The sequence below is a fragment of the Rhinolophus sinicus genome, linkage group LG03 (genome assembly GCF_036562045.2).
Source record: "Rhinolophus sinicus isolate RSC01 linkage group LG03, ASM3656204v1, whole genome shotgun sequence".
Classification (NCBI taxonomy): domain Eukaryota; kingdom Metazoa; phylum Chordata; class Mammalia; order Chiroptera; family Rhinolophidae; genus Rhinolophus; species Rhinolophus sinicus.
In genome coordinates, this window is record NC_133753.1 from 148,152,532 (window position 1) to 148,171,669 (window position 19,138).

The window sequence follows — 19,138 nt, forward strand, 5'->3', positions numbered from 1 at the left end:
GTCTATAATCTCCGAACCTCCTAGGGTGGTCTGGAGTTTTAAGATATTTTGAAAGGCTACATAACAAAGATTTCTGTAATATTACCATCAGTGGTAGTTTATTTTTTATCTAACATAGAGTCTTCAATTTTGAACACTCAAGCTAGATCTCGATTGCCAACTCTGCCCCAAAATAGGAGACATAAACATAAAATAACAACCTAGAAACCATTTTAGAAACATACGCATTCTGTTTGAAATCAGACTAAAATTATTACTGGTACTCCCACTTGAAAGAGTAAACAAAACTGTGTATGCTATGGTTTAAGGAGTCTTTATTCTTAGGCCAATGAAAAAAAGTTTTTTTAAAGAATTGACCAAAATATGAACTTTGCTATTTAAGTAGTATCACCTGAAATTAAAAATAAAAGTTTTTTTTCTGTTTTTAAGTGATACCTGCCATTAAAAAGAAAACTACTGTAACCAAAATTCCCCCATTAAACCCCCATTAAAACCAGAGATTAATATATAAATAGTCATAAGTCTTAAAGAGATTAAATTTAAATAAACTTAGAGTAAAGATAGCATTTTGTTTTTTAAATTGTATCCAGGATAGATTATACTTAATATAAGGTCTACAATTATATCACTTTGTACTATAAATAGCTATAAAGACAAGACCTATACATAGGCTCAGGGGCTCACATAGTAACATAGTATGTGTACATGCTAAAACTTTCAAATTATCTTTGCATTTGCTTCCTAAATATAAAAACAGGAAAACAACTTCAATTTTTCTATTCCAGAGAAAAGATAGCACATTTATTTAACTTGATTTATACGAGATCAAATGTAACCATATACACATTTATATACACTTATGTGTATATATGTGTGTGTATACATTTTCACACTCAGGTATGTATCGCAAAAGTGATAAAGATAATAAATTATAACAAGTTTGGAAATCAAAACAACAAAATTTGCTTTCTCTCTCTTTTTTAAATACTTTTTTATTTATTTGTGTTTTTCTAGGACCGATCAGCTCCAAGTCAAGTAGTTGTTTCAATCTACTTGTGGATGGTGCAGTCCACAGTAGCCCATGAGGGGATCAAACCGGCAACCTTGTTAAGAGCACCATGCTCTAACCTACTGAGATAACTGGCCACCCCAAAATTTGCTCTTTGACTGGCGAGGCTCAGGGTCTCACATAGTTACACCTTACAATATAATAGTGATTTTATAGTTCTCAAATAGTCATTGCAACTGTTCTATAGTAATAATAGCTAACTGTTATATAGCACCTACTACATGCTAGGAACTGTACATACTTATATATACATATATACACATATTCATTGAATTCTTAGAAACCACATTATAAAATAGTAATCCTACTTTTATTTTAAAGGTGAGGTATCTAGGCAGAGAAAGGTAAGCAGCTTTGTGCAAGTTACCTAAGTGGCAGAACCAGGCTATAAACCTAGGCAGTCCAAATCTAAAGCTCATTCATGTTCTGTTATCTCTATAAATAAATGCTATTTTAGATGAGCAACTCAAAGTCACGTAGCAAAGGGTGGAGCTGGGCTCAAATCTTTTCTCCTGCTTCCCACTCCCACATTTTTTCCACCCTCTCTGTTACACAGAAATGACCACTTGAAGAAAAGTAAATTTATAACCAACTAAAAAAACAAAACAAACTAAGCAAAATAAAAACGCTCCTTGAAAACAGAACGGGAAAATGCAGATTAGGCCTAAAGGCAAACTCAACAGCCCATCTTTATTCAAGTCTTTCCTACATAGTAAGAAGACTCAAAAGAAAGCATTTTCATATCCCACCGTAAAGACTTTATGTACTAAAAAAGTCTAAATCATCTCTCTATTTTGATTTATTACAAGTGAGGGGGTATAGCGCCATGGAAGTGCATGTGCTTGGCACCTATGAGGCCCTGGGTTCAACTCCCAGCACCTCCACCTCAGCTCAGCTTTCGACACCACTCCGGAAAAAACACAGGCTCAGCCTGATTTACTGCATGCCTGATACTTAAGCAATAGTGTCACAGGGACATATTCCTTCCTCTACAAATGAAAATCTTCATACTGCAAACACAGGTTCCTTCATAAGGCCAGCTTACCTACTTCTACAGGTTTGCTGGACAGCGCTGAGAAAGTGAGATACGTGACATAGCAGCTTATGAGACCTGACTGCAGTAACCCGGAGTGTGGCTGTCCTAGAAAATGACAAGAGACAGATTTTAAGACAGTGTTTTACATTTCAACGATAAGAAATGCTTAAAAAAATAGGTCACCCGACACCCCAAGTGGTATTCCTCAAAGTTGGACCCCTGCCTTTAAAGGAAAGAAGAGGTACATGATGTATTTCTCAGATAACACTAAAAAGATCTGCGGAGAGGGAGTTAGTTACACATTGAGACTAACTGCTATTTCAGTGATGCCAAGTTCTGCCAAATTCTCTACCAACACCTTACTTTGATAATAACTACAGCTGTACTTAAACATATGGCTTGGTTCCCCCTGAGGTTCACAACATTAGCTCTTAAATCACAAGATCTCAGAAGAAAATTTATCATTATTGTGTGAGATCACACGGCTTAGTGGCATAAATGACAGATTTCATAGGTCATGGATTCCAGATTCTCCAAGGCCAGCAGACACTTTACAGTTCATGACAGTGGAAAAGGCTCATTCATGTCTGTCAATGGACAGAAACAAACAAATAAACAAACAAACAAAAAAACGTGAATACCCGAGCTGGTCCAGGTCAAAGAGGAAGGCTACAGGGCTTAGCATTCATTGGAAGAACTTTACTATTATAGCATTTAAATCAAAATCAGTGTTTGGATCATTGAGAATAAGCAGGATGACTCCTGGCTATCACAGAAAAGGGATTTTTGTTTTTTTTTTTGGTGAAATTTTCAACCACCTGCTGGCATGAAAGGATTTAGTTTTACCCATTCTTCTCTATGATTAAATTTTCTTCTAGAATTATAACTAGTAAATTACAATGACCATCGAAGACAGAAATGGACCCTTAAAAATGTTGCTCTTTGGTATGGGAATAAGATTTACCTTAACAACTAATGCTTTAAACTAAATATTTCTTTCTCTTTTTTTCCTTTTCTAATTAAATTTATTGGGGGTGACAAATGTTAGTAAAATTCCATAGGTTTCAAGTGTACAATTCTATAATACATCATCTATATATCACATTGCGTGTTCACTACCCAGAGTTAGTTCTCCATCCATCACCATATATTCCATCACCATATCCATTACCATGACCCCCTTTACACCTAATATTTCAAAATATTATAACCATTTCTAAAGGTAGGATTTAACCCAAAGTATATTTTAATCTGAATACTAATAACGTTTTAAGAAATTCTTAACTGACCAATTAAAGAGACTGGAAGAATAATACTCTCAATTTCAATAATGGACTTGAAATTTTTAGTATAGAAAAACTTTTAAATTATCCAATACTAACTTCTTTTTAAATCACCATTTTAGAAAGTATTCAAAGGGCTATAAATTTATTGGCCGTATTTTCCTTTTCCTGTCTAGAAACCTAAATGTTGTGCTTTTTCATCACCTGTAAAGTAAGATACGTACAAGAAAACATGAGACCAGGGACAATTCTCTCTATAACCAAAGACAGCATACTGGCTTATGCTATTAGAAGTCATTTACAAAAGACAATTCATGCTTATACCTTCTGAAGCACTTTCAAATCTCATTGTCTCTTCCATTTCCTTTGAAACAACTATGAGCAAGGACTTGGGTCTGAGGAATGTCAGCTCATGGAGCCAGCTTCTGCTGGCGGAGCTGGAATCGGATTTCCTGCTTCCTGACTCCTGGACCACACTGTCCCTAATTTCTGGTCCACAGGCCTGGGATGAAAGATGAGCCCATAAACAGCTCCTTCCTGAGCCTTCTCATTCAAATTTTACACCAAGTATAAGGAAGAACTCAATGTACACTAAGGGCGTTCTCATTCAAGTTTTACACAGAGTATAGAGAAGAACTCAGTATACACTAAGGGCGTTCTCCATTTAAAGGCTCCTTGTAGTACATTATTTAATAATGGCAATATCTAGCTCCCTATTTCATTGACTTCATTTTATTCAGGTGTTTCTTGACATGAGGCGTGCTTGATGATAACATTCAGCTCAAGCATGGGATATGAAGAGAAGACTGGAGTCCCACCTTTCCTATTGCTGACCCATTCACAGTAAGTTAAGGAATGATCATAATTTTTTAAAATTGAGTTTGCGCAAAAAAAATTATAACGTAAATAAGGAAGAATGAAAAAAAAAAACTGTGCTTACGATCTTGGACACAGGGCGAGATGGCTACCAGTGAAATAAGCAGACACAGGCCTCCATTTACCCCCAGGAGAATTTTGTTTTCCGTGCAATCATCTTTCTTTGTATAAAACACTGCCATCAAAATCAAGCCTCCAGTAGCAATGGAGTACATGATGAGTGTCACCAGGGCCAGAGAGGCGTACCACAGCTTGTTGTGAACAGTGCCCGCAGTCCTGTTTTTCCCAGAAGTGGATAAGAGAGGAGAGAAGACAAATCAGTAAAGGACCCAATTGATTCTGACCACATTTATCATCCTTCAACATTAACTAATGCTGTCAAGCCCCAGGCCATCATAATCGAGTTGTCCAGAAGACCTCATTTTACCAATGACTCTGCTCCATCAAAGCTAGAAGGTACACGTAAATATGCAAAAACTTACTGGTTCAAGCTTAGAATTTTTTTCCAAATACTCAAAGAATTCTGCTCTGACTTGAGTGTATTCATCAGCTGAAATGAATACCCACAGATTTTACTCTAGCTCCCCCACTATGAATGTGAATTACCCTGGGACAGAGGTTTTGGCAGTCTTGAAAAGTGGCTCTTGGCTAGAGTTCACTTCAAGTTTTCCCTATAAACACAGAGACTGGAGGTGCCACAGTTTCTTACTCCAGGTGCTGTCAGCAGCTCCTACTGAAGCTCATCTTGTCTTTAGGGAGAGAAGCAACTTAAGTCCACTCAGAGAAAGACTGGCTGAACTCAGCTCTTTTATCCCTGCACTGAACGGGAGGATCTGTAACAGCACTGCTTCTCCAAAACAATGCCAAGTCTGATTAAGGGAGAATCTGACATTTAAAAAAAGAGAGAATAAAATCAGCCAGGAAAAGAGTAAAAATTTCAAGAGATTTACAGCGAAGAATCTGGAAGAGGGGATTCATGTGCTTTCTAGTTTATATACATGTTAATAAAAGGAGGGGGGACATAAGTGGGGGTGTAGCAATCTACAGAAATTGTTCAGCACAAAGAAAAGTGTTCATCAATGCTAAATGAAAAGGACAGAACAACAGGAAGAATGGGTTGAATCTCTGTCATCTGCCTTATGATTAAATTGCCCTTTGTAACCACATTCTCACAAACCTTCAGAGAAAGCAACTTGCTTAATGTTTGCACAAAACTGGAAAGTGTTCAAGCAACGCAGCTAAAATATTTTAATGATGAAAAACTTACTGCAGCCAGAGACCAAGAAAATAGGCCAAAATGATAATGACAATTATATTCCTGAAACCGAGCCAGGCGCTCCAATGACCACAGAATTATTCTAACATAAAAGGCACACAAAGGAAATGAAGAGAAAATGAGACTTGAGAAACGGGGGGGGGGGGGAGGGATTCTAACAGCCAAATAGTAATTGATGACAGAGAGAATGAATTATGTAGAAAAAGGTAAATACTGCTGACCAATGTGTGGGAGAGGTCCAACTATTTCTTCACTAGTTTTTTTTGGTTATTACTACACGAAGGACTTTCTTACAGTTAATTTATGCTTATATTCTGAAAGTTAAATCTTCACCCTTAACCTCTCTACTTAACTCCATACTCATAATATCCAACTGTTCAGTGTCCCCACTTGAGAGGTCTAACAAGCATGTTAAAATCAGCATGTTCAGATGAACTTCCCAACATTCAAACCTCCATCCTCTAAACCTACTCTTCTATGACCTTCCCAACCTCAGAAAACGACAATTCCATCTCTGGAGGAGGGGAGGTCAGCGGAGAGATGAAGAAAAGAACCGCCTTTGCCCTTGATTGCTGTTCTTCTCCCCCTGCTTCTCTCCCCTCCTCCACTGCCATGACATCACTAGCGGCAAATTCTACTAGTTTCAACTTCAGAATGTATCAGACCTGACTGCTACTAACATCTGGCTCCAAGCCACATCAACTCTCAAGGGCTTATCTCCCACTGGCCTCCTTACTTGCATTTCTGACTCCCTCTAATCTTTTCTCAGTGTAAAATATACATTAGATTACATGCCCTTCCATCTCATACAATGGCCCCAGAAGCCCTACAGGATCTGGCCCAGTGCCACCTCAGATCTCATCTCTGGCACCCGTCCCTCTCCACTGGGGTCCAGCTGCAGTGGATGTTCCTTTGCTCCTTAAACAAGCACAGCAGGGCCCAGCAGAGTCCGGCCTCTGCTTCTCCCCCACTTCCCTCATCTCCCTCACACCTTATCAGGAAGCCTTTCCCTGCCCTGCTCGCCCCAACTCCCCCACCATTTTGTTTTTTCTCCAGAGTACTTTTCACCATTGTATGTATTGCTTATTTGCTCGATCAATCAAGTTGATTATCTCTCCCCTCTCCCCCTAGGAGTATGTAAGCTCCACAGAGCAAGACATGGTTGTGTTCACTGCTGTTCTATTGCGTGGAGCTGGCAAATAACAGGTGTTTAATGAATATACTGGCGCAAGGACTGTAAACTGCTAAAAAATAACAGTATGCAGTAAAGTGAGCAGAGTGACTGCTTTTTTGCTGCTCCAGAGTCAGTTGGTCCTCCTGATGACATCTTGTTTTTACAGACATCCCAAGTAAGTGCCATGACTTACTTATCTTCACAGTCTTGATGCCTGCTACACAGTTAATATTCCAAACTAAATAAATGCAAAATGAGAAGCACGTGAATGGAGATTAGGAAAGGACCAGGCAACAAGGCACAGTACACGACACAGCAGCAAGCACGCACCAGACTGGGAGAGTTGGCTGGGCTCAAGCTTAGAGTGAAGGTTGGGAGTAAACAAGACCCAAAAACAACATGAACTGAAAATCTAGAAAATTTAGAAAGTGGGTCTTCATTAGAAGTACCTGGATATACTATCTACTTTCTGTTTCAGTTTCGATACAGAATTGACACTTCAAATCACAAAACGTGAGCCAGAAAGTCTTAAATACATGACCACAGGCCCTACAGTGATGTACTTACCCTAAGACAACTTATGCTAAGACACCAAACCAAGACAATTTAATTCCAGTTTCAGCTCTCCCAGAAACGGAATCTTAAACCAGTCAATTAGGAATTGCCTGAGCAGCACTAGCGAGGTAATTTGCTTGACACACCCCTCCCATCATCCCCTATGTGAAAGGAACCTTGCAATAACCAACCCACTTTTTTGCCTTGCGTAACTTCTTGTCCCTGCTCCCTTCTGCCTGTAAGTTATTCATGTTTGCACGGGCTCCTCAGAGTGCCTTCCTACCTGCAGGATTGGATGCTGCCAGATTCAAATAGATCTTTACTCAAATAAACTCTTACATTTCTTAATACGCATTTTTTGTCTTTTAAGAAAAGAAAAAACACATTAAACACCTGGTCCAACCACATCATTTTACAGCTATGAAAACTGAAGTCAGAGCGGCCAGAAGATATGCCTAATGTGAAACAGCAAGCGAGAGAGTGAGGGACATAAAAATCTGCAGTCTTCTGGTTTCCAGGTCCACGGCCTTTCAACCCTACTGCCTCAGGGATCTTCTCCTTCTCAAGACTTTACAGTAAGTGAAAAAAAAAAGGGGGGGGGGGAGGGAAGATAAGCAGGAGTCTGTTTAAAAACACAGCAAAAACTCTAAATGGGATGAATTTACATGAAAATAACAGTATTCGTGAGCTTCCTAGCTTAATCCTAATTTTAGGCAAACCAACCAACAATGAGTGTGCTGACAAAAGGGGTTTTGTTGGACCACTGGCCTCAAAAGCTGGACAACAGCAACATCGTTTGTTGCAAAGCACTTAGGCCATTCTTAGTGAGTGGTTTCTGGAAAGTTTTTAAAGCAACCAAACTCTTCCAAAATGCCTCTTAAAAGCTGGCATCAATAATTAGTCCCAGCAAATGGCTTCAGAATCAATCAAAACATTAAAGTCAGAGTGAAGAAGCACAAGTATTCTCCACGGAACATACTAATTAACGGGCAAACAACGCCCTCGACATCAAAGATGTTATTATTTTACCATGAAGTTCCCTATTTGAAGTATGTTTGTGAAAATTTTGGGAAAAATTTAGGATGGCATATTTATGTTGTCTGATAAAAAATTAAGAGTGGAAGTACAATTAAGGAATATGGAGTGATACCTAATCAATGAAAATGCATGTCCAACGTATTGTGTATATTTCTTCTGCACAACTGAGAAAATAGGGTCACATATAACTATAGTCACCCATTTGACTTATCTTTAGGAAAACTTTGCTGCCTCAGAATAAGACCTAGTGCAGACCCCAAACATAAATGACTAGGTTTCAGGGATGACCCAAAAAGCAGGACAGCAAGCACTGACGTATATATGAGCACAACTCAGACTTAGAAATCTGTACTATCATAGAGATTAAAGCTTGAAAAAAATACTAAAACATATCTGTAGTGCTATTTGTATGACTTTTTAATGTGCTGTAAATATTTTTAAAATTGTCTATAAGCATTTGGGTTCTTATTCAAATATTTACCAAATAATAAAGCGATTAACACTATCTTTTCAGCATGCATTTCATGATTTAATCTTTAAAAAAAACCCAAAACCCAAATAAACATACCTACCACTGCCAAGCTGAGGAATATAATCAGAATGAAAAGTATTTGGAGAGAATTTGGAAAGTACATTTTGTTTTGTCCCAAATAAAAAATAAAATCCACATTCATATAGAACTTTCTAATATTTTTCTCCCAAAACAGTATGAAGTAACATGATGCCTACAAAATCTACAAAAATAACAAAAGCCTTACTGAATACAATAGGCAGTAATTTCAATGCACATTTTATAAGTAAAGTAAGACAGAGGGCAGCTAAGTGCTTTGCCCAGAGTCACAAAGAGGGTCACCTTGGCCTTAGCACTCAAGGGGCTGGACCCATGTCTGGCTGTTATTTCCTCAATGTGGCTCAGTAAGAATAAAAACTAGCTATTAATATTAATAGTCTGGCATTTCCCACTTATCCTGGGATATGAATTCTATTTTCAAGGCACTTAAAAAGAGTCTAGGGTTTTAAAATGCAGGATGGCTTTCTAACGTAGCACAACAGATCTTCCTAATGAAGGGGTCCTTCCATTCTTAAGCAGTTGAGGGGAAAAAAAAAAGTTTTTTTTTAAGGAAAGAACTATTCCATCGCATATTCTTCACAGAAAGTGAACCTCCAGCTCCAAAATACTTTTTTCTTTAATCTCCTAAGGATGGGAGTGTAAGGTAAAGCCGACCCAAGTTTTTAGCCAACAACACAACCACAAAGCCGGGGCAGACAGGTGCCAGGATGGGGTTGAGTGTGTCTAAGTCACACCCTTGGTTGACTTGGAGCCCAAATGAGAGAGCGCAGAGGAAAAGAATGCCAAAAAGTATGAAGAAATGAAGTAGAAGAAGAAGAGGGAGAAAGGATAAAAAAAGGGTGTGGGAGAGAAAAGTACATGAAGAGGTGCAAAGAGCTGGAGAGAAGGGCGAATGGCTGCAAAAGCTGTGCTTGTTGTAAGGAGGCTGCTGACCCCTGCCAGTGCACCTCACAGGAGAGCCTGTATCAACACAGCACTGCGGGCAGTGTCTGCGTCAGTGAACGCGTTCACTTGGAAACTTTCCATAAATGCACATACCAGTTCTTATTCCATTTATGTGCAAAATCCACAAGCAGGAAGAGCTGGATGCCTATAAAGATGAAGGCTCCGACGGCTCCCACATAGCGCCAGGCTGCAAAAGAAGATGGCCCAAGAGGAGATGACATGATTATTCCAAGTGTTAGCTCAAAAGAGAATAATGACTAGTCCATTTTTACTGTATGCTCACTGTATCTGCAACACAGTTAATTCCTACACAATCGTATAAGATAGGTACTACTGTTGGACCCACTTTATAGATGAGGAAAACTGAGTCTACATAAGCTGACAAGGGCCCATAGCCAGAAAAGAGTGTAGCTGGAACGCGAACACAGACAGTTTTCCTATGGAATATCCCAGTTTAACCTCCATGCTATAACTGGCAGATAGTCTAACAGATGCAGTGATTCATAAAGTCATCACAATCTACAATTTAAAAGTAACAACACATTGCCAGAAAAATCAAGCATTCTAATTTTATTGGATAGGGAGCCACTAGTGTTTAGTGGGGAAATGCGATTCAGACTTAGGGCCCAAGGACTCAGATTCTACTCCTAGCTCTGTGACAAAGAAGCTCTGACCTTGCATGCACCATGTCACATCCCTGGGTTACAGTCTGTCTATAAAAGTGACTGAACTAGACTAGAAGACTGCTATGTTCCTTTCCATTCTAAACATATTATTCTACCACATACAAGTACGTCTGCAGGGAAGAGAAAACCAGTTAACAGCATTTTAGGTAAAAACAAAACCTGGCTATAAGTTCCTTGAGGAGTACATAAAACTAATGTGATCTTGAAAAACTAGCTGGACCCTGATATGTGACTATTTGTGGGTCTATGGCTAGTCCTTATGGACTGACAGTGTGAATATTTTTACTATCAAAATTATTAAAGTGAATTCATTTGGATTGAACAGTATTTTGAACCACTGAAATTCAGACTCTTTTCCCTCCCTAGCTCATATGAAGAAGGGTCCCTTGTTTTAGCTATGACTAAAGGCATCATATTAAATTAATTTTTGTAGGTTTTATCAATAAAGAATCTAATTCAATGTTATACAGTTTCATATAAGGTAAGTTTAGAAACAGACTAGAGGAGGCCTTTCTTATTGCATTATAGCTGCAGCAGATTAAAGCTGCTAAGAAGCCCTGTGTTCTATGTCCCAGATGTTCTGCGCAGTATTTAGAAAGAACAAGGTCTCCAGAGCCTCTTCAAACATGGCTGGTGGTGTCAGATTGACATGCTAAACTGATTTTCAAACTAATTTTAAGTGTCTCATTTTTCCTTCAGGCCAATAACCTTAAAATTATCATTTCAATTCTTCAGCCTGCTGAGTAACTAAAGGTCCTCCCCTGACCTACTAGGAAGGGAGGGAGTACGGGAAAGGGTAAGAGGGGGCGGGGAGTGATATGGGATTCTCATGTCTGGTGCCCGGAGTTTGTGGTCTCACGTACTTGGAGAATGAGAACGTGGACTTGGAGAGGTAAATTTAAGCAGTTTACAGTTTTACTGCAAAAGCGAAAAGCACAAGCGTACAGCTCTCCGAAGAGAGGGCGGATCCCAATGGAATGCCCCGCAGGCTAAGCTGAGCTGGAGACTATCTGTCCCTGGATCCGTAATCTTGAAGTTGTTTACCAGGAGCCGGTTGGGCTCCCCTGCTCCCCTTCCTGCACCTGGGCTGGTATCTTGGCTGACTCTGCAGCCTGACAGGGTAGCCCCTCCTGCCTAGTTCCCTTTTCTACGTTTTTTTTCTGTGAACTGCTGTTCTCTTTGGCCTTGAGGCCCTCTGCCATGGGTCCCTGACTGCCCACGATTTTCCCATCTCACTTTGAGACTGTTCGTGTGGGTCTTGATGCCCTCCACTGCAGTCCTTCCTGTCCCTAACTGCCTATGACTTTCCTATCTCAATAGGAGAGGGACAGGAAGTAGTGAAAGTAGATAAAATATGGGTAGGTTAGAGCTTGACACAAGAAAACCAGTAACTCGAAATATCAAAGGTACCCTGGGCTACACTTTTAAACAATTTTACAAAATGGGTAAAAACAAAATAAATAGGTACCCCAAATACCCCATTTGTACCATTCAGAAAGGTCTCCTGATCCGGAATGAAGAAAGCTCCTGAACACATGGCCCCCAACAGCAGAAGCTTGAAGAACCAAAAGCTGGAAGGGGAAAAAAAAAGGAAATGTATTTAAATGATATTCAAGGAAGGACAAAAGACCTCTTAGAAGATAAGAATGTCTATCCACGATTCTGTCATTGGTACTGTTCTCTACAAATCATGGGGAAGTAATTAAATGACTGGAGACTATCTTTTCCCATAATTAGACAGACTCAGCATGGCCTCTGACTGTGTAAAACACCACTTTATTACAGGGGTGGAAATGACCTGGGGAAAGGTCTTGGTAAGAAATTAACTCTTGCCTTCACTGCATTTCTCATTATGGTGTCAGTGTTACAGATAGGATTCTAGTTCTTAGGCCACTATTTGGGGACAAGTATCAGTACTATCTTCCCTAAAATCAGTGTCAATTTCAACAAGAGGAAGAGCAGGTAGAGAGTCTGGTAAGTAGAAGTGGTCCTATAACACTGTTCTGAATATAAGGAAAGGGGAAAATATCCCCACGAAAACCAAAGGCTTACCCATTGTGAATATAGGCTCTGCAACTTTTGCTGTTGTTGATATTCAACGTCAGGAGGCAGAAGATAAAGAAAAAACAGGCCATTCCAAAGCAGACTCTATACACCGCAGAATACCCCACCAGCTTCTCACAGGTGTCACCAGCTTTAATACCTTTACAAATGTCTTCGTAAAAAGGAATCTGAGGAAAAAGAGAGAAAAGTGATGTTAAAACTGGGTCAACGGGCTGTCGTGAAGTGCTCCTTTAGCCTACAAGTCAAAATCCCATGTGGAAATGCACCATGTGCACAGAGAAGCAAATACTGAGAAGAAAGCCCTCTTCCAAAGGTTTTGTCCTAATGTTCTTTGAATCTCTTTTAAAGATATACTGCTCATATCACTCAGCCTTTACTTACCTCAAATTAACTCAAATCGAGCATCAGAATGTTTTAAAATTATACTTGTAATACATAGATATATTTTTCTTGAAATGCATAAATATGTAGAATAAAAAGTGGGAGACTTCCTTGACTCCCACCCCAAAACGTCACTGCCCACTCCCTCAGGAGAGTTAATAATTTGGTGAATGTTTATTAAGTTATAGATATATAAATGTGTGCGTATGTGTGTGTACGTATGTATGTATACATATGTGTGTATACACCCCCCCCATATTTCTATACAACACATACATACACATACCCTACTCTGGTACCATATATACTGTGTGTCTGTGTGTAGGTATACCCTTTAAGTAGAAGAGTATTATGTATTGTTCTGCAATACATTTTTTTCCAATTAACAATAAGCAGTGGAGGTCTTTCCCTGTTAATACATAAAATCCCACCCCACTCTTGTTTTAACCAGTATATAATGTTTTATAGTAAGTTTAGATTAAGACTTAAGCATTCCCACATTGATCTTGTTAGGAAGGGTTTTTGCTTTGTGTATTTGTTTTTTATTATTAGAAACACTGATGCAATAAACACTGTTGTACATGCCTCATTGCACATGTGCCATTATTTATACAGGATAGACTCCTCAATGGGTCCAGTACACATAGTATCTACATTTTAAACTTTCAAGAGTGAGTCGAATCACACTTTCAAAGACTGCACCAATTTATATCCCACCAGTAATATCCGAGACTGCTCAAGTTCCCAACCTGAATATTCAGTTCAAAGATTAAAAAAACCCACTATCTTGTTTTAATATCCATTCCTCATTACTATTAATAGTAAGGTTTACTTCTTTTCTTAAATTTATGGTCAACTGTATTTTTCTTTGTGAATTGGCTGTTTAGTTTTTTCTTGATCCACTGGAGCTCTTTATTTATGGGTCTTCATCTTCTGATAAATGTCGACAATGGTTTATTCTAGTCTAATCAGAAGCTTTCAATCTGAAACCTATTAACATTATCAGAATAATTAAAAACTTACATAATCATAACAGGTAAACACATTTCTATTAATGTAAGAAAATAAGGATTTTAGCCAGTGATTAAAAAAACTTGATTCTTACCTACACCAAAGCTGAACACTTTTCAGAACAGAAAATAAGTTGAAAATCACATTATAGTTGTTATTCACAAGACAAAAAATGTCACAGAGGGAAAAAAAAATGATACAAAGCTGGAGGTAAAACTGAAGCATGATTAATTTAGTTTCTTCCCCAGAAAAAAATCTTAAAGAAACAATAACTGAGGCCATTATGATTTCCATAATAGGAAAGACGTCCACAAAAGGAAGACTAAACTTAATTGGAGTTCATCTTCCTGAATGCGGATTCCCTCCCCTCAGAAAAGGCCTGTAGTTATTACTATACCTGAATCTCAAACATGTTTTTCCAAAACAAAACATGTTTTTCAAAATTACTGACTCAGGCAAAAATGCATTGTTACTGAGATCCTATTAGTACAGCTCCATTTTCATAAACAGATAGGAAAGATTTCACAGAAACATCAAATGCTTTATGTCACCAAGTTCTTACAACTGCAATTTTTTTTAGATGAGGGCAAGATGTAAATGCATGAAGAGAAACACTAATGTATTTTTGACCAGGCTACAAAACAAAGTAACACACATGTAAGGTTGCCAGATAAAACACAGAATGTCTAGTTCAATCTGAATTTCAGATAAACAATGACTAATTTCTTAGTATAAATATGTACCATACAGTATTTGGGACATACTTAAACTAAATATTGCAAGGGACATATTTGTACTAAAAAGGTATTCCTTGACAAGAAGAGACAAAGCTCAAAAGAGGGCAGGGCTCTTTGGGAAGGGCCAGGTATATGCCATGCAAAGCAGTCTGGCCCCGTCTGTAGGAAAGGGAAAATGACTCTTTATGCTGGAATGCCTCTTGTTGCCAAGTGGAGGACATACTGCAGAGAGGACAGGTTTGAGGGAGAGGGTAAGTTAGAAGGCTGGATGAAGAAGGTAAACCAGTAGCAGGGAAACTAGAAATTCTGTAGGTAGAAGTCATAGTTGGGAGGACTGTATGGGTGAGAAGAGCGAAGTGAAGGACGGGAAGAGGGTTCTCTTCTGCTTTGACACATTGCCGTTTGGGGTGGAGGGAGAACAGGGTTGGCAGAGAACAAAGAGTGGAACTGGAAGAACCCATCAGGAGTTTGTTTTTAAGGGTCATTCCTGGGTCGTTCCAGTGAAAGTGCCTGGGCTGGAAATTGCTTCAGAATAGCAATTAAGACTAGACGCAAGGATTCAAGAAGGGACCCCACGCAGGTACTGAGAGTAGTCAGCAATTTCTCTGAAGGAGTCTGTTTTGCTGTGTTTCACCGTGAGTAAACAAACTCACAGTGTTAAAATCTTTAGATACTAAAGTAATGGTGGACCCCAACACAAAGTCGGCGTTTCAGAGCCTCTAACCGGAAACAACAGCTACACCCATAAGTGGTGCAAGTAACAAGGAGATAATGTTTTTAATCTGTAAACACTATACCGATGAAGAAACCACCTACCTCACTTACTAGACTATTTTATTTATGTGGACTTTATTATATATGTAATAAATATATAATATTCATTTATAATACTCACTTAACTCCTTTCTTCCACTCTTTTGGTAAAGCCAATTCATGATACACACACCCCCCCTCATCCCCTGTAATACATTATGTCAGTACCCCTTTCATCTACACTAGCCCATCTTTCACCTTCAGGCTGTTCTCCATCTCCCACCCCAAACCCACTTCTCTCCTCTCCTTCTTCTAAAATCCATTTTAAGGAGAACGCTAATGTCAGTAGGCCTGAGCTTCTATCATCCCCCACAAATGCCCTCCCTTGTTGACTCCCCGAGGCCCTTAGGCTCATCAAAGGGTGAGTATGTGGCATGGCATACTTCATCCAAAATAAAAGTAGGCAAACAACCCCCTGCTCCAAATACTAAGACCTGCTTTATGCTCTGTGGGTGACTTAGTCATTTAGCCTTCAGTAAGTACTGTATATTTTTAGGCAGAGAACCTCGAGTTGGAAAAGCTGGCAAGATTTAGCAAGGAGAATTTGCTCTGATTAAATATTTGCTGTTCCAAGCTCCATCCCAGTTTTGGAAAAAGAACACATACAACACACACAGATTCCACGCTGTGGGGGGAAGGGGATGGGCCTGCTAAGGGTGTTGCCTTTTAAGTCTGGCTCTCGGCATCCAAGGACACTGCTTCTGTGTTGGTTCTATACACACCTGAGGGCAAGGGGTTTCCTCCTAACCCTCAAAACAATCAAACACAGAGCCACAAATTATTAGTAAGGATAAAAAAGCTCACTGCCAAGCCTAACTCCACCAACTTGGGCAAATTACACCCCTTCCCTGAGCTTCAATGTCCCTGTCAGTACAAGGAAATAATACTGTCGCCCACCTCATGAAGTTGCGCTGAGAATTCAATCAGTTAATCCTTGTAAAATGCTCACCAGATAGTTCCATAATGTAAACTTCCTTAGTTTTATGGCACTGTCATTTTTACAAAAAGAACTTTTGGGGAAGGGAGTCCGGCACATTACATGAACCACTTACTGGATGATGCACTCTGATTTAAACATGGGGGAAAATGAACATCGCAGAACTCTGTATAAATGCTCTATTCACTTTACCAAAGGATTCGTATCGTGAGATACAGGGTAACTTTCAATAACATGAATCCTTATCTGGCACAATTATGTAAGAAGTGAGTTCTAAAAAAACAGTACTCACATATTTGTCTTTCAGAGGCCAATTCACTACCCCGAAGAAAATACATCTGAACTCCCAAATCATGGAAGACACGTTCCAAACATCAACACAAGTATTAAGCTCAAAAGGACGGGAGCTAGAAGAAAATCCACATAATTTTGTCTCCATAGAAGAGATGCTAGCTGTGCCCCCCCCAAATAACTTTCATCTCAGGCAAATAAATATACAGAAACAATAGGAAAGCTACAGAAAGGCCTACAGGTCTAGTTGGCCAGGGGCCCAGATGTTGCAAACTTAGAGGAAGTATAGACTCTGGGAGCGGTTCTTACAGAAATGGAGAGGAGGAAGATGAGAGTCATGTTCCTATATCAAAGTATTACTTGGGAGAGATGAGAAAACAGCATGTTAACAAAGCTAATGATTCCTACATTTCATTATATCAAATTTCTAGGGCACTGAGTGAAACCAAGATACAAAGAAAGCTCTGGGCAGCTCAGCATGAGTAATAGCATGAAAACTAGAACAACTAGATCTGCAAGTTCTGTTTAATATCCCTTATGTGAAAATGAATTTCAGAACTGAGAGCCTCTCCTCTTTCTGATATTCCACTTGTCCTCCAACTTTCTAAGACAATTCATTTTTCTCTGTGGAGTCATTCCAGAGTCCATGACAGCAATGTCCGTCTGTTACCTACCAATGGGCAGAAACTGTGAAATGGGGAACGCTAAAATCTGCTTCCATCCTCCCAGGCACAGCCTTCAGGCAACCAAGGCTCATGTCTCAGCAAATTATTATCGTGAGGCCCTTTGTGGGATGTGAGGGTTGTTTAAAAAAACAGAAACAACAACCAACACTTCTCTTTTCTTTGGGTTCCTACACATTTTTAAGAGAAAAGTCTAGACACAAAGGAAAGGCCATACGAGGACACAGTGAGAAGGCGGCGATCTGTAAGCCAAGGAGAGAGAATTCAGGAGAAACCAACCCTACCAATACCTTGATCTTGGACTCCGAACCTCCAGAAATATGAGAAAATAAATTTTTATTATTTAAGCCAAAAAAAAGAGAGAGAGAGAGAAAAGTCTACATTGTGTCATCATTAAAAGCCACAGGAGGAAATGAAACTCCTGAAACTACTTTTATTTGACCCTGCTATCCCTAGAATTAGGAATTTAGTGCTCCCACTCACACAGTAACTCCTCAGAATCTCGGACGCATGCTCACAGCTCCTCCACCACGAGCATTTCCCTCCGGATCAAACGGCCACAAATATGATGAGACAGTCAGAAAACACCTCTAATCAAACTATAACCAGTAAGCTTTCCATCTCAACAGGACAACTTCTGGACTGACTCATCTGATGGTATGAAGGGCTCCTCCACAGAAGGGGAACAGGGATCAGCTAATGCCAATCTCTGTTTAGAGAATTCAGTAATATCGAAGACGGACTGTACAAACAAGAACCACACCAGTTAATGATCTTGAAGGAGATGTAAGAGTTAATTTCAATGAAAACTTATGGAAGTCTTCAATGAGGCAACAGCAGTGGGGACTGGGGGCCACGGAATGGATAGATCCGGTCTGCCGATGTGATGGGGCCTATAAATAAAGGCAGAGGAACCCGGACTAGGAATCCTGGTTCCTAGCTTGGCAGCTGACCCGATAGCAGACCAGTAGTGGATAGGAATCACAGGAGACCAGCAGTTTCTGGGTAGAAGTGCCTATATCAAAGGAAAGTGTGAGCAGATGGTTAAGCAAGGGTGCAGCGCCCCAGAGAGAGAGCGGCACTTGAGATAAAAATTTGATGTGACCAGCAGAGACCACAAAGGGCACATTCAATGGGAGTAAAGCTCACCTGGAGAGGAATGTAGGTAGAGGAGAGGGAGGGAGACAGAAGTGAGCACAGCCCAGAACACTGCGGAATGTAGACATTCCAGGGATGGGAGGAATAAAAAACCCAAGAAGAAACTGAAAAGGTACAGAACCAGACAGAGGTTGAAAGAGTGGCTGGCTTTCAAGAAGCGGAGCACGGTCAGTAGTGTCAAATACTGCCAATGTAATGAGGACTGAGACGTAACACTGGATTGAACAGCAAGGAGTCATTTGAGACATTGATCAGAATAGACTCTAGAGCTGGGTAAGAGAAGCTGGACTGCAGATGGCTGAGGAGATAGTCAGGGGGTCTGGATATGGGTCAGGAAGTGGGCTTTTTACCTATGCTTTCCAGAAATCTAATTGGAAAGGTAAGGATCCAAGAACCAGTCCTCAATTTTATTTATTTGCAATTATATAAGCAACACGTAATTATATTCTTATTGCCAAACAAGTTGTAAATTACAACACAGGTACAGAAAACAGAATCCTCTTAATGGCCCAACAACTAGACCATTACTAGCCCAACCCTAACGTGACTGCTTC

General features: G+C 39.6%; 1 protein-coding gene across 1 annotated transcript in view; it reads right to left on the reverse strand.

Moving 5' to 3' along the window:
- The window catches only part of SERINC5 (serine incorporator 5), a 96,432-nt gene that overhangs the window by 19,535 nt on the left and 57,759 nt on the right, over nucleotides 1-19,138 (reverse strand). Inside the window, exons 3-7 of the mRNA XM_019728198.2 lie at nucleotides 12,562-12,740; nucleotides 11,998-12,080; nucleotides 9,917-10,010; nucleotides 4,329-4,540; nucleotides 2,115-2,210 (exon numbers count right to left, since the gene is read on the reverse strand). Coding sequence (XP_019583757.1) covers nucleotides 2,115-2,210; nucleotides 4,329-4,540; nucleotides 9,917-10,010; nucleotides 11,998-12,080; nucleotides 12,562-12,740 — 664 coding nt within the window. The remainder of the gene's footprint in view (nucleotides 1-2,114; nucleotides 2,211-4,328; nucleotides 4,541-9,916; nucleotides 10,011-11,997; nucleotides 12,081-12,561; nucleotides 12,741-19,138) is intronic.